At 39.7% G+C, this 14,537-nt stretch overlaps 2 protein-coding genes across 2 annotated transcripts; one reads left to right on the top strand and one right to left on the bottom strand.

Moving 5' to 3' along the window:
• Window positions 1–694: 694 nt before the first annotated feature.
• On the bottom strand, window positions 695–6,926 carry LOC124130950 (putative leucine-rich repeat-containing protein DDB_G0290503). Its single transcript, XM_046494004.2, has 9 exons — window positions 6,782–6,926; window positions 6,558–6,632; window positions 5,288–5,335; window positions 5,010–5,064; window positions 4,671–4,760; window positions 4,310–4,373; window positions 3,534–3,600; window positions 2,068–2,179; window positions 695–1,086 (listed from the first exon to the last, which is right to left on the bottom strand). The coding sequence occupies exons 1-9, from the start codon at window positions 6,837–6,839 to the stop codon at window positions 966–968; spliced, it is 690 nt and encodes a 229-aa protein (XP_046349960.2). The 5' UTR covers window positions 6,840–6,926; the 3' UTR covers window positions 695–965.
• A 2,335-nt stretch (window positions 6,927–9,261) lies between these two features.
• LOC124130916 (carbohydrate sulfotransferase 11-like) lies at window positions 9,262–10,855 on the top strand. Its single transcript, XM_048390380.1, has 2 exons — window positions 9,262–9,330; window positions 9,749–10,855. The coding sequence occupies exons 1-2, from the start codon at window positions 9,262–9,264 to the stop codon at window positions 10,853–10,855; spliced, it is 1,176 nt and encodes a 391-aa protein (XP_048246337.1).
• The last annotated feature ends 3,682 nt before the right edge of the window (window positions 10,856–14,537 follow it).

Below are 14,537 nucleotides of genomic sequence, written 5' to 3'. Positions count from 1 at the left end.
GACACATGCAAACAAAATCTGGGCCTCTCTCCATGAAGCGATCTTACCCCAAACGCAATCGTAACTCCCAAACTTCAACCACAGAACCTTTTAACAAAATTCATGCATATTCATGTTCTTACCAGTGACCATGAACATGCATGAATTTCACGAAAAGGTCCTGTGCTTCAACATATACTTACGACAGTCGTAGTGCTAAGGTTGCTTTGTGGAATTGTGCCCAGGTCTAGATAAATCAGAGGTCAATTAATGCTGAGCAACCATAGATTTGGGTATGATGACGTGCATCAGCAGGGTCAGCCGACAGTTTCTTCTCTTCCCACAACTTCAAATTGCAAGGGGCACGGTTGCCCAGCAGTCGTCTAAAGAGCCACAATTCGCTATGCGAAGAGTTGCGTTCCTTGGGCGCCAGAAACCTGTCATTGTTGGTTTGAATCCCGTTGTTTCTAGGTTTGTTAGCACCACACCTGTGCTTGTGGGTTTCACCAAATTGGTAAGCGTCTGCGACCTGCATCACTTCTGTCTTTCCTCCCACATTAAGCTGACATGCTGTGATATAACTGGATATACTGTTCAAAGCATCGTTAAACCCAAATAATTTTTGTAAATTTTTGTCCTTTCATTCTGCTCAGGGTAAACAATATAAGGTGACTGACATTTTTAAATATTAAATGACTGACATTTAAAATTTAAATATGTTGAAGAAAGCATTTATTGGTATCATGAATACAAAAGAAGAATGAACTTATGAAGTTAATACACCAAATCTTTTACAAATGTGGTTCCTTATGATGCCTTCATAGCTGGCAGCTCAATACATCCTAGATCCCTCATACTTATTGACTGGGAAGTTCTGCTGACTATGTTAACACGATCCTGGAGTAAGAATAATTAGTCTAGATGTATAACTTGTGGTATGCTGATTCATTAAGTCAGTTTGTATGATGTACATAAGCTCTGTCATGTTAATCTATTGCCATTTTCTTAGTCTCCTGGGACAGGGTTGTGTCGTGAATAACCTTTAAGTCTGTCTGCAGCTGGTTCAGGTAACTGTGAATTGTCTGGTTCTCATCCTTCATCATTTGCCTGCAACATACACAGAACAATTATTGTGATGGCAACAAGTATTGTAAACTGAATGGGACTTCGCTGCACATGAGACCGCCTCCGGGGTTTGATCCCCAGCCGTGTCACACCAAAAGACATTTAAAGATCATTAGATCGTACTTGTTGTTACCCTGTCTGGCACTCGGGATTAAAGGGCTAAAACAAGGACTGGTCGGCTCAGAGACAGTTTACCTTGTTTGAGTGGGGTATTCATGTATAACTGTGGCATAATATCTCAGCGTGCTAGCACTATAAATCAGCATCAGTCCGGACTAGTAAAAGCAGCCACGCACGCACATGCATGCATATCACTGAATAAGTGCTATAACCTTGAACGTGACGTTAAACCCCATTTCACCTCACCACTGCACAAGAATACTTTTCTTGATAAGTATCTTTTTCTTGTCAATCAAATAGCTGTATTCTAAGGTTAACAGCTTTAAGAATTGTGAAGCTATGAAGCAATATTAAGGTTAAGATATGAGGTTTAGTAAATGGAAATATACAAAGTCTTGTATTCTTTTTTTGTGTGATATTATTCATTTAACAGTGCCTCAAGAAAATAATAAAATTACATCTTTAAACATGGATGTGTGTTTTTACTGAACATACTTTATCAATATAAAAACTCATCAGATGGTATATGTACAATATAACACAAAAGTATCACTGCTGTAGGGGCTTAACTATGTGACCAAACTTTTTTAAAGTGCCCTTGGCAGGAAAACTGGGAAATAGTCATTTTTTAAAATAAACTGGGATTTTGTTAAAGTTCTTATTATCTCAAATTTGGAGGTTTTTCAATTTTCAGTCAGTGTAATAGTTTAAAACAACATTAAAGCCTTTTCAATCCTCTTTATTGGTGCTTTTAACAGTGTGTCACTTCCACAAAGTCCTGACCTTGGCTGCAGACTTGTGGGATGAATATTGTCCTCTAGATAAATACCTGTTATGGCTTACCAAATATGTTTGCATGTTTCCTCTGGTATTTCCTGTTCCTTGTCATCTGTCTGTGACTTGAGTTGTTCTAGGGCATCAGTGAGTCTCTTCACTTCCTGGTTCCGTTTGTTCACTGTAATGGTCGGCAACATAATATTGAGAAGTGGATGCTATAGTTTCAAAATGTGTTCTAACCTTTTCTCATTATCTCAAATGTTACATATAGCATAATATTCAGTACAGTTTCGTTTTTAAAGATAATTTCAGATTGTTAATATTGTCAAGGGTTTCTGGACACATTATTGATTGTACTTTAGGTTTGGACTGGAGATACAAGGAATGTTAGTTGCAGACTGCATTTTGTTTGATATACAACAGCATCAGAAATTGGCACTAACTCCCTTGAGCAGCATTTAGTCCTGTAGTCCTTGCCAAACTGCCCAATAGTTAAGGTATCATAAGGAATAGCAGAAATTTGCCATTTTTAAGGGTTTTGCTATATGTTATCATTATAAGGACTAGTGGACTAAAAATGTTAGTTTCTGCCGCTGTTCAGTGATACTGTATTAATACAAATAGTACTGCTCCAAGTGAAAACTCTGGATTGACAAATTTCTTAAATTACATGAATGCAGTCCTTTTAAATCTGTACATTTAACATCAATTTTCTGAAAAAGGGTGTCTTTCACTGTACATACAGTCAATGTCATGGTCAGATATTACCTTCAAAAAAAGAAGATGAACTTTTGAAGTTGCATAATTCTCGTTATAGTGTGTGGGGGCAGTGGGGTAGCCCAGTGTTCGAAATACCTGCCTGCCCGACCGTCCGAGACGGGTTGATTTCAACTCGGGCTGCCAGATTTTCAAATCCCCCTGCCCGACGGTTCGGGTTATATTTCATATGTGAAAATATTCTAAATATTTCCCGATGATAAGCATTAATTCACATGTAAAGATGAATGATAAAATGTAACCAAAAAGAAACGTTAGCTTATCCTGAGAAACATATGATTACAGTGGGCCGGCAGGTTTTGGTCAGGGCTGGCAAGTATTTCAGCTAGCCAGTCCTGTGGCCTGGCTGAAATTTTTGGGAGTTTCATACCCTGGGTAGCCTTGTGGTTAAATCGTTAGCTCGTCATGCCAAAGACCCAGGTTCGATTCCCCACATGGGAACAATGTGTGAAGCCCATTTATGGTCTCATCTGCCACGATATTGCCGGAATATTGCAAAAAGGGGTGTAAAACCAAACTCACTCACTCATAATAATGGGAAGGTTATTTCATGATGATCTTTTTTTTGCCTTCTAATTATTGCATAATCATATGAGCAGTCACTAACCAATGGGGCCAGACTCGATTATTTACAGACCGCCGTCATATAGCTGGAATATTGCTGAGAGAGGCATAAAACAACAAACCAACCAATGAACCACATTTCATTCATTATGAGTACCGGTAAATCAGGATTATATGCCTGAGAAACTTACAGTTCTGTGTCAGTTCATCCAATTTCTCTTTGCTAGAAACAAGTACATTATGAAGATTTTCGTCTTTCTATGAGAAAAGTACAAACAATTCTTAAAATAAATTTTACACAAGTGTAAAACTACATTTTCTGGGGCATGTCAGTGTTCAAAAGGTGAAGCAGGAAAGTCATGAGCGCCTTGTCATTACCCTTACACAGACACACACACACAATACTGGAATCAAAGTCTCATAAGAATGTAACTGATTGACATTTGATTGAAAACCTGTATTTATTTTTCTCTGTTGTCTTTAAGCTAGACATCTACTCATGTTGGTTGTCCCGTAGAAAGCATATGACAGCATGCTTATGTCATGCATTTACAAAATGATGTAATTCTTCATACCAGGTACCTGCTTCAGTAAATGTAAGGCCTTCATTTAGAAATCTGCAGCTTATTGTGACAAAGTAATCAACGTGTAAATTTACTGCAGGTCATAAGGACCCATACAAATCTGAAACTGCAAGCCCGACACGAGATCTACCTGCCATGGGCCTAAGGGCTGGCGCTTATTTTGAACACTGGTGTTATTAGAGTTGCATATCTTATAAGATTAGTTAATTTCATGGAATTGTGATGATCACTTATCTCATGGTTAATGCTGAAAGTTTCAAATGAAATTCGTACATCATGTCAAATACTCAAAAAAACCTGCAAGTGTGAATGCACATGATAACTATTTACTTCCTCATAGTTGAAAAATAGTAAGATGACCACTAATAAGATTTGATACCTACATAATGTGCCCTAGCCCTCATCAAATCTTCTGTAAGTTCAGACAATTTGTCTTCAAAGCTGTTGCTGGAAAAAAACAAAAAGATATATAAATATTTTAGTTCACTTCATTTTCTTAAAAGCAATAAATAATGGAAAATGTTTTATCATAGTGGCTTTCATATTTTAGTACCTGTAGGTAAGTTAGACAATGAAAAGGACACCACAAACAAAGGCACGAGTAGCTAAAACAGTCAGTGTACAATTTTACAGTTTAACTGCAGACTTTGGCATCTATCATTTTAACCATGCTACATGCGCCTACCTACATCAAAGTAACAAAGCTTTATTTTTGAAATAACATTATCTGACAAAAAAACTTACATATTTTCTTGTTGTTTAATCTTCTCATTTGCAATGTTGTTATTAATGCCAGCTATTCTATCCCTTCTTCTCTGGTTGGCTTCCTCCAAACTTGAGTTGATGAAGAAATGCAAAGGCATAATAACATAGATTAAAAAAGCATGATAATGGTTATATTTGTCTTTATTTGATTTTATTTATATATTTTTTTGGTCCTTTTTGCTAATTTGTACAAAGAGCAGGAAAAGGGGATGAGGAAACATTCAGTTCCATAAACAATTTCAATATTAATTCTCTTGATATTAATATCACACATTCTGATTTTTCATAACACATTCATTTTCAGAAGAAATATTCTACCTATCTGTTTGTCCTTGTGTCTGTGTAACTTTCAGTTGGGCAACTTTCAATGTCTCTGTAAAGTTAAGATACTGCAATTTAATATCTTAATTCACAAATAATCAAAGAGTGGTTTGTTGATTGTAGCTCTTATTGTCCTTCAATCAGCGTTTTTTATTAGATTTTAGTTGTTATAACTACTGACTATTATTAGTTTAGGATTGCAATTCTACTAGTTTAGCCCTTAGGTTGACTTATATAGAGATTTGAGACTTGAGAGCAAATATATATGTACTTACCAACCATTTTGCGATGCACATCACTGACTTGCATCATCTTGCCTTCAACTTAAATGGAATAAAACAGTAAATATAGCATAAGTCATACACTCTTCCTGCCTCAGTAAAGAACATTACTTTTACAAATCCATGTTTTGATATGAATTTAGAAGTCATTCAACTTTACAGTAAGCATGTTCTTTGATACTAGATACTGTTTGATGTCATCACACCAACAGCAGTGGTTTAAATTAATTGGCAAGGTAGCTAGGGCTGGGATAAGTCCAGATTTACTGCCTGGGTACCTGACCCCCTATTACCTGACCCTCCCCGGATACCCACTGTAGGTCTCAAGAGTTGGGTACAAAATGACCGACTGGGAAATTTTTTAAAGGATCCCTGGCAAAAAGTATTTAGATACACGTATAAGATGATCTGGTCATGAATACACAGAAGTTGACTGAAGCTTTATTTTTACTTAAACATATAAAAGTCAGAAAACATGCATCACGGTGTATAGTCAGAAGGCTATGCTAGCATTAGCGATTTGGTAAGGTAACCATGGAGCTGTAGACCCGTGAAGATCCATGTTAGAATAGGTCTTCAGCAACCAATGCTTGTTGTAAGAGGCGCCCAACAGGATTGGTCAGGCTTGCTGACTTGGTTGATACATGTATCCCAATTGCGTGGATCGATGCTTATGACATCAATCACTGGATTGTTAGGTCCAGACTTGATTATTTACAGACCGCCATCATATAGCTGGAATATTGCTGAGTGTGGCGTTAAACAACAAACAAACAAATATGGTGTTACAGTAGATCTAGTGAATATTTCTCATTAAACAATATATCATGTGACTAACCACGGTTCCGGGTAGTCCTATGGGTACCGAGACCAACTGAGTACCCACCGGAACCAAGTACCCAGTGTCCTGTCCCAGCCCTACTGGTAGCTCTGGGACTCCTGGTATTGCTGCTACATTGTTTGTTCTAGGGACCTCTTTTCATTTTTAACAATAAGGTTATGACAAGTCCCTATGGACTTCATGCATTGTATAGGGGAAGAGTATAGAAAACAGTTTTATTTGAATCATGGGGGACATGTGATACTTGTACAAATATTTACCCCCCCCCCCCCCCCCCCCCCCACGGCCTTCATTTGTACAGGGTGTCGGAAGTGTAAGGGGTTTAACCCCTTCTCAATGTAATGTTTGAAACCATAGGTAGTAAGACCCAGTCAGGGTGAGAGACATCGAAAGAACATGTCTTCCAATGGCGATGTTATTCACCTCTTTCAAGTTCGCATTCACATTGTCTTCTTTTCTCACGACGTTTGTTAAGTTTCTGCTCTAGGCAATTCTTTTCTAAAACAAAATGTATATTCATAAAATAGAAGTATTCGAACCTGTTAGGTATAGGCTTTTTATTCCACCTTATAAAACCATAACTTTATTATTACTCAAATCATTTTCATTACATAAATTTACAATTATCTTAGACAATGATTACAAACCACTCTGCAAATCCTTCAGGCTTATAAGAAGCGAGTCAACTTTGAAATTCGAGGACATTTTCAAATTTAGACTTGCAAAAAAGTGATTAACTGGTAAAATTTTTAAAAATCTCCCTCGAAAACGTTCACACAGCAGACGACATTTCAAGGCCGGAAATTACTGCGACGCCTAGTGTTCCTAGCTCCTCACAGCGGTAACGTGTTCGCGGAGCTCTCTATAATTTGGTATTTTGCGAGTAATCTCCCCTTTAAGAATCCAAGCAACGCGAGATATACCGTTGTTACCCACCCAAATTTGGGTGGGTAACAACGGTATCTCGCGTTGCTTGGGTTCTTAAACGGGAGATTACTCGCAAAACGAACTTTTGTTAAAGAATGATTGCGACTAAAGTGGTATATGTTCACTATTCGAATCAATCAGCGTTAATATGATTGAGCTGTTTCTATTTGGCATTTTAAATATTTTATTAAGTGGGTGAACTCTGTCAAGATGATGAACTTTGAACAACCGAACCAACACCTGACCAACCAGCTGCGTTTCCTAATCAGAAATTAAATCTTTTACTTATTTGACATAGCGCTTCTGCCTCTCCAATCAGCGGGTAGGGTCACAGCTTGCGCACCAGAAACACGTAGAGCGGAATGTGGGTCACGTTGGTTGACATCTTCATAACCCCGCGTCCATTGCAGCATGTCGAAGACGGTGTTTATTCGACCCAAAGCGGTTGGGATTACATTCGGACTTGCGTCAATTATATTAGTTTTCCATATAATTTTAGGTGGTTCAGGTAGGTCAATATTTAATATATTTCCTGATGATAGATTGATATTATACTACAAACCTCAAGCGTTTGTCAACCAGCCACCAAAGCACGTGTAACTTAAATTCCACGTGGGTTTTTGTTGCCATAAACCCTTGAATAAAAGCACGGCGTTTATGTATTTCGCAAGGTCCCGATACCCCGACGATTATTCAAGGCAGGCGTTTATTTATGACAGAAGGGGAGTTTTATATCAAAGCCTTGTGTCTTTTTCTCTGACAAGAACATGTCTGAACAAGAGTATTTTTTTCATTTCCACCGAGCCTGGAAATCACAGGTCGTTTCTCTATCTGACACAGTCAGAAAGCTGACAATTAACAAATAATTCTTTTGAGAGGATCTGAATGTCAATTTTTGTCGCATTCTTCCGATATTATTTTGTACCCATACACAAGAAATGAAATCAATTTATATTTTGATCAACAGCAAATACGTATATTGCTGTAATGTTGCTGACCGCAGCCCTATACAGCAAGCAAGCAAACAAACAAACAAATCAATGACAAATATTTGAAAATGCATTTGATAAACGCATGGATGGAAATCCTCGATCGAGCGTGTAGTAAACAATATACTCCTATTTAATATTCACCTTGAAATAGTTGAACAACACTTTTTTATGTTAATATATCCAAAGCTTCCATGTATTGTTTGGATCTCATGTTTATGAGCGTCCAAGACACCACCGATACCTCTTTACTGACAGCGGGGAGGAGGCTGCGTGTTCCCCCATAGTGGCGGTAGTAGAGACTAACATTTAGTCCCAGAAATCATTTATCTTATTTAAAAATATATATCTACATTATAAAAAAAAAATCCAAATGGAGAACCAGAACAATCCTTAATTACAGGGACTAACCAAATCTGCAAAGCTCTAATTTGTTGGAATTTCTGTAATCTTGTCACTGCCAACCTTCATTCCTGTTTACATGCCACAGCTACCCAGACGGCATATTTCTGACCACTCCCTCTTCCCACGGTATCCCTTCTTCCCCTAGAGTGGCACCAAGACTATTGGTTTTTTTTGGTGCTTTTAGCTCTTTGTATAAAAAATTAGCCATTTCAAATGTTAGTGACTTTCCACTAGTTTAGACAGGTGAGTGGGGGTTCCAGAGGTGTCAGTTGGGGTCACCCACATCACCTGTAAACACCGGTGGACAGAACAAGATTAACTGATAAAAACAAGCCAGAATCACGCTTGTGAGCCCTGCAGATTTACAGACCCTAGGCAATCTAGACTTGCCAAATCATTCTAGACTTGAGTTGGACTCCTTTTATATTTTCTTCTCCAGGGTCTGGGAAACAGACCAGCGGGAGTATTGCATGGGTCATATCACATGATACACAGAAGTAGAGGAAGCAATTGAAAGGGCAGTCCAGTTACTATTGCCGTGGATAAGTTACATGTCATTAGGTCTCCGGTTTCTGGTTCTGTATTTGAATGTGTATGTCACTGTGCAAACCAAAATAAATGCATTTTGTCATGAAATTAAAAAATAGTATTCGATTTAAAAACTTACGATTTTATATTGAAATATAGATTAAACGGCGGTTATCTTTTTCCAGGTGTATATTTTAAACGATATTCGTCCAATCAGCGAAATTCGACCATCCCTTATTTCAAAGGTGACGTTTTCACGCCCATGCCTGACATGCGCAATGCGCGTCTCCAAGGGAAAAGTGTGGATGAAAGACATCGACATGAAAGGCGGACCTCTTACTCTGAAGGTGACACATTGTTTTATTTGAAGGAAGAGACTGCCGATATTTACCGCAGGATGCTTACAGACGCAACACCATTCCAAAAAGTGATCACGGGTTTAAAAAGAAAAGATGTCCCGGACCTTGACCTTGGGGGGTTGGCGGAAGTGCTGTCCAATAGGTCGTCTGCTGTGGAGCTCCAACACCATCTCTATCTGCGGCGTTATGTGCACCGGAAGTTGACGTCACAGATTCCGTTCAAAGAGTTCACGTCAAAAAAATCTGTATGTTGACTGTGTATTTAAGTATTGTCTTTAAAATGTTTTGCGTTTGCATACGGTATAAATCGGATTTACTCAAATTGTCACTTAACCTATTTGTTGGTACCAGTGGTAGTACATTGTTTTATGAATATTAATTCCTTTCCGTGTTATTTGTGTTTCAGGACCAGGAACTAGAAAATATATACTTGAAACGACGCGAAAGGCTAACACGCTTCTGCAAAACGAAACCAAAGGCCAAAGTACTGGTTGGGCGTTTTCATGTTGACCAAAAACGAAAAACTTTGTATTGTGGAACAGCCAAATGTGGTTCAACGTTTTGGCGCCGGATGTTCGACGTCATGACCGGAAATGATCGAGACATTACCTCCCCTTTTGAAATTTCCTATGGTTATGCCGATCCTGTTTTGATTGAGAACATCATACAGAAGTCACAGAACGTAGTTATCGAAATATTTAGAAAATATTTTCGGTTTATGTTTTCTCGAGAACCATATGGCAGGTTGTTTTCGGCATACTTGAATAAGTTTTTTGCGGTTGAAAAACATTACTGGATTTCTGTAGGTCGAGGTATTAAACAGAACGGTTTCAACCAATCGCTTAGAAGCAGAGCGTGTGGGCATGACGTCACATTTGCCGAATTCGTCAAATATGTGATATCTGAATCCAACAACACAAACATTGTAATGGATGAACACTTCACCCCTCAGAACACTCTCTGTGGCTTGTGTAACATTCGATATGACGTCATCGGTACCATGGAAACGTTTACAGATGACACGCAATACATTTTACGAAAGATGTCTTTTTACGGCAAAGAGTTTACCTTCAAGAATTTCGAGGAAGAAATAACTGGAGACTTTATAGCGGACGAAATTACTCAAACATATATATTTCGGGATGACGTCACTTCCTGTATGACGTTTCACGACAGTCTGAAAAGATTATGGCGATTATTCCAAATTTATGGCATCTTGTCTACAAAGGATGAATTTCCATTTAGCAAACGAGAAAGTAGAACGCTGACAATGTTGAACCTGACAGAGACAGTTTTTCAGTACCGCGGTCGTCGTGGTTCCTCTCACAGCCACAATAAACACGACGCCATGTTGCAAGCATACCGAACCATTCCACACGCGGATCTCCGAGCACTGCGCTCACTACATGAGGATGATTTCAACATGTTTGAGTATGAGAGCGAACCGGCAGACATTTTTAGTGTGACAACTTCTGTCAAACAAGATGACTTCGATTATTTTGACATTCTGTGAACTTGTCGTGGGACACAGGTGGCCCAGTCGTCCAAGGCGCCGCAATTCGCCGTGCAGAGTTGTGTCCCTTGGGCACGCCAGAAACCTACGATCGTGGGTCCAATCCAAACCTGGTTCTCCCCAATTATATTTCTAGGTTTGTCAGCACCATACCCGTGCTCGTGGGTTTCACCGAAGTGGTAAACGTCTGAGACCTGCATCACTTCGGGCTTTCCTCCCACAATAAACTGACACACCGTGATATAACTGGAATACTGTTCAAAGCATCATTAAACCCAAATAACTCACTCAATCATACACAAACCATTCAAGGCATCTGCGAACATGTAATGTTCTGATGCACATGAAGCATGAACGTTTGATAGGACTGTGTTTATGGTGTGTTTCATCAAGTAGAGGAAGATGGAAACACAGTGACAATAACATGATATTTGTTTGTTTGTTTGTCGTTTAACGCCGCACTCAGCAATATTCCAGCTATATGACGGCGGTGTGTGAATAATCGAGTCTGGACCAGACAATCCAGTGATTGACACCATGAGCATCAATCCACGCATTTGGGATCGATGACATGTGTCAACCAAGCCAGCGTGATGTAAAACATGGTATTTGATGTAGTGGTGGAGAGAAAATCTAATAATAATACCTATTTTGATTTGTTTGTTTGTTTAACACTACACTGTGCACTATTCCAGCTATATATGACGATGGTCTGTAAATAATCGAGTCTGGACCAGACAATCCGGTATTTGATATTGTTAGCAGCGATCCACGCCATCAAGGTACAATGTCACGCCATCAACAAAGTCACCGAGCCCAGCCGTACATGAAGTCGTCTTTTGCGGCCAGTAAAGGTTGCTTGGGACCAATTCTTAGGGGGCTTGATTCGCTGCGCAGAGTTGCGTCCCTTTGGCGTACCAGAATCCTGTGATCGTAGTTTCGAAACCCAGATTCGCCCCGATTAGGTTCCTAGGTTTATCAGCACCATACCTGTGCTCGTGGGTTTCACCAAAGTGGTAAATGTCTGAGACCTGCATCACATCCGGGCTTTCCTTCCTCATTAGCTGTCACGCCGTGATATAAATGAAATACTGTTAAAAGCAGCGTCAAACTCAATCACTCACTGTATTACCCACAGGGTTAGAAATAACCGAGGTAATAAAATCGTATGTGCTCTAATAATTTCATTTATTATGTACTTCAGTGTGAAAGACTGATTTTTCTCAAGTTGAGAAAAGTGATTTTTTCATTGCAGTGAACATAACACTTTGACGGAACTATTGTCAGACAAGAGTTACCTCCCCTTAAATTGTCTCCCTTTATCGTAAGTGTCCGTACACAAACTGTTGACGTCCTTTTCACGTTAGTTCCACATTGACAAGGCAAAATAGGTGAGGTGAAACTGTGTTTATTGCACTTATATAGCGACGGGCATGCACGTGTGTGTGTGTTTGTGTGTGTATGGCTGCTTGTACTAGTCCGGACTAATGCCGATTTATAGTGCCAGCTCACTGAGATACCATGCCGCAGTTTAACATGAATACCCCACTCAGCCACAGTATACTGACTCCGAGCCGACCAGTCCTTGTTTTAACCTCCTAATGCCGAGCGCCAGACAGGGTAACGACAAGTACCATCTATTAACGTCTTTTGGTATGACGCGGCCCAGGATCGAACCCCGAACCTTCCGCTCTCCGGACTGACGCTTTTCCACTAGACCACAGAGGCGGCCACAAGGCAAAATAATGGAGTTAGTATCACTTCTTGTCGTTTGTTATTCTCTCGAAAATGTTTCGTTATAAACTGTAAATTTCTCAATCGAGATTGTTCGTTTCGCAAAGCGCCATTTTTGTTACTTGACCAGCGTGTATTCTTTCGCTTCCAACAGCGGTCTCCTACATCGGTGACTCATGAAAATATCTCATTCACCCCCGTCACTCGATGAGAGAAACATGACAGTTCACTCGACACATGAAATTTCCTCTATAATTTTAGGTTTACACTGGTTCTTTCATGCTGATTGGCTGAATGGGTAGTCATGTGATCTGATATCTGGAGTTCACACATCTGTGAACGCACAGAAAAGTCCACACGATGTGAATTCTTTTTTTTATGAACTGTGAACTTTTGCTGGAACTATTTTCCGGGGTTTTCGATCGCTGTTCACAAGCAACTCGTTTTTCTATTTTCTTTTTTATCCCTGCATTTATCAGCAATATAATTATTTTAGTATATTGCCTGGTCTTGTAACATTTTATCTGATTTTAAAATAAATCATTGCTTTGGTTCTTGTGTTTGATGTGATCTGTTACATGAAACAAAATGGATTGTCCTTACGGTGATTTGGATATGGAATGGCTATCTATGAATACTAGTAACGCAAGTAGGAAAAGGAAATCTGCAAAATTATTGAGGTGAACAAAATTGAAGCTTACGTCATTTGAATCCTATTGTGACGCAAGGTCGAAATGACGTCACTCTAGAAATGACGTCATAGCTGAAGATTATTTACGTCATTCGACAAATTGTGGTTTTCTAGGACATCGGTGGTGGTCAGTGCATTTTTCCAAAGGGGAGCTCAAAGGGATTACGAAATAATGGCTGATAAAGAAATTATCACGCTCACATGTGTGTCATTCTGCTGTTACGAAACTCGTGTAAAAATTCATTCTTACCCTCGCTCTCGCTCGGGAAATACAACAATACTGACACTCGTAATAATACCAGCTCGTATAATCACTTCATTGTAACGCACTTGTCATCTACACTTCGCCAACGTATAAAGGGCCGACGGAGTAGTGTAGTAGTTGGCGTTGCCGTCGTCACGCCGACTTTTCGGTTTGATTCCATCTCTGTGTACAGTGCCTGTAGCCCACCCTTGCTCTCTGTCGCTGATATTTTGGAAAGAGTTGTGTAAAGCCATAGTCACTCACGTTAACTGTAGCTTCTCCAACCTCGTACTTTGTACCCCGAACATCTTATCGTAATCAATGAACGGCCTACGCCGCGATGACTCTGCACAGTTAACAGCCACAGTGCATAGTAGTCATCCTTTACTATTCTCTCTGGAGGTGTGTGTGTGTGTGTTTGTGTTTGTGTGTGTGTTTGTGTGTGTGTGGTGTGTGTTTGTGTGTGTGTGTGTGTGTGTGTGTGTGTGTGTGTGTGTGTGGTGTGTATTTGTGTGTGTGTGTGGTTGTGTGTGGTGTAGTGTGTGTGTTTGTGTGTGTGTGCGTGCGTTTTGTGTGTGTGTGTATGTGTGTTTGTGTGCCCCTATGCAATTTGTGTGTATGTGCGTTATGTTTAGTGTATGTGCGTTATGTTTACAGTTAACAGCCACAGCGCATAGTAGTCATCCTTTACTATTCTCTCTGGAGGTGTGTGTGTGTGTGTGTGTGTATGTGTGTGGGTGGTGGTGGTGGTGGTGTGGTGTGGTGTGTGTGTGTGTGTGTGTGTGTGTGTGTGTGTGTGTGTGTGTGTGTGTGTGTGTGTGTGTGTGTTTGTGTGTGTGTTTGTGTGTGTGTTTGTGTGTGTGTTTTTGTGTTTTGTGTGTGTGTGTGTGTGTGTGTGTGTGTGTGTGTGTGTGTGTGTGTGTGTGTGTGTGTGTGTGCGCGCGCGCACAGGTTTTTCTCTTAGTGAAAATAAATCATGGGCAATTTGTCACTATATGTCATATGGTTACTTT

The sequence above is a fragment of the Haliotis rufescens genome, unplaced genomic scaffold, assembly GCF_023055435.1.
Source record: "Haliotis rufescens isolate VD_foot unplaced genomic scaffold, xgHalRufe1.0.p SCAF_9, whole genome shotgun sequence".
Classification (NCBI taxonomy): domain Eukaryota; kingdom Metazoa; phylum Mollusca; class Gastropoda; order Lepetellida; family Haliotidae; genus Haliotis; species Haliotis rufescens.
This window is presented reverse-complemented; position numbering and strand designations above follow the sequence as displayed.

Excerpts from the sequence above, each read along its gene's own strand:
- LOC124130950 (XM_046494004.2), bottom strand. The coding sequence starts at position 6,839 with ATGTCCTCGAATTTCAAAGTTGACTCGCTTCTTATAAGCCTGAAGGAT. Across the intron at positions 3,601-4,309 it reads TGAGGGCTAGGGCACATTAT|AAAGACGAAAATCTTCATAA; the intron begins GTAGGTATCAAA and ends CTTTTCTCATAG. Across the intron at positions 2,180-3,533 it reads GGATGAACTGACACAGAACT|TGAACAAACGGAACCAGGAA; the intron begins GTAAGTTTCTCA and ends CGACCATTACAG.
- LOC124130916 (XM_048390380.1), top strand. The coding sequence starts at position 9,262 with ATGCGCGTCTCCAAGGGAAAAGTGTGGATGAAAGACATCGACATGAAA. Across the intron at positions 9,331-9,748 it reads GCGGACCTCTTACTCTGAAG|GACCAGGAACTAGAAAATAT; the intron begins GTGACACATTGT and ends TTTGTGTTTCAG.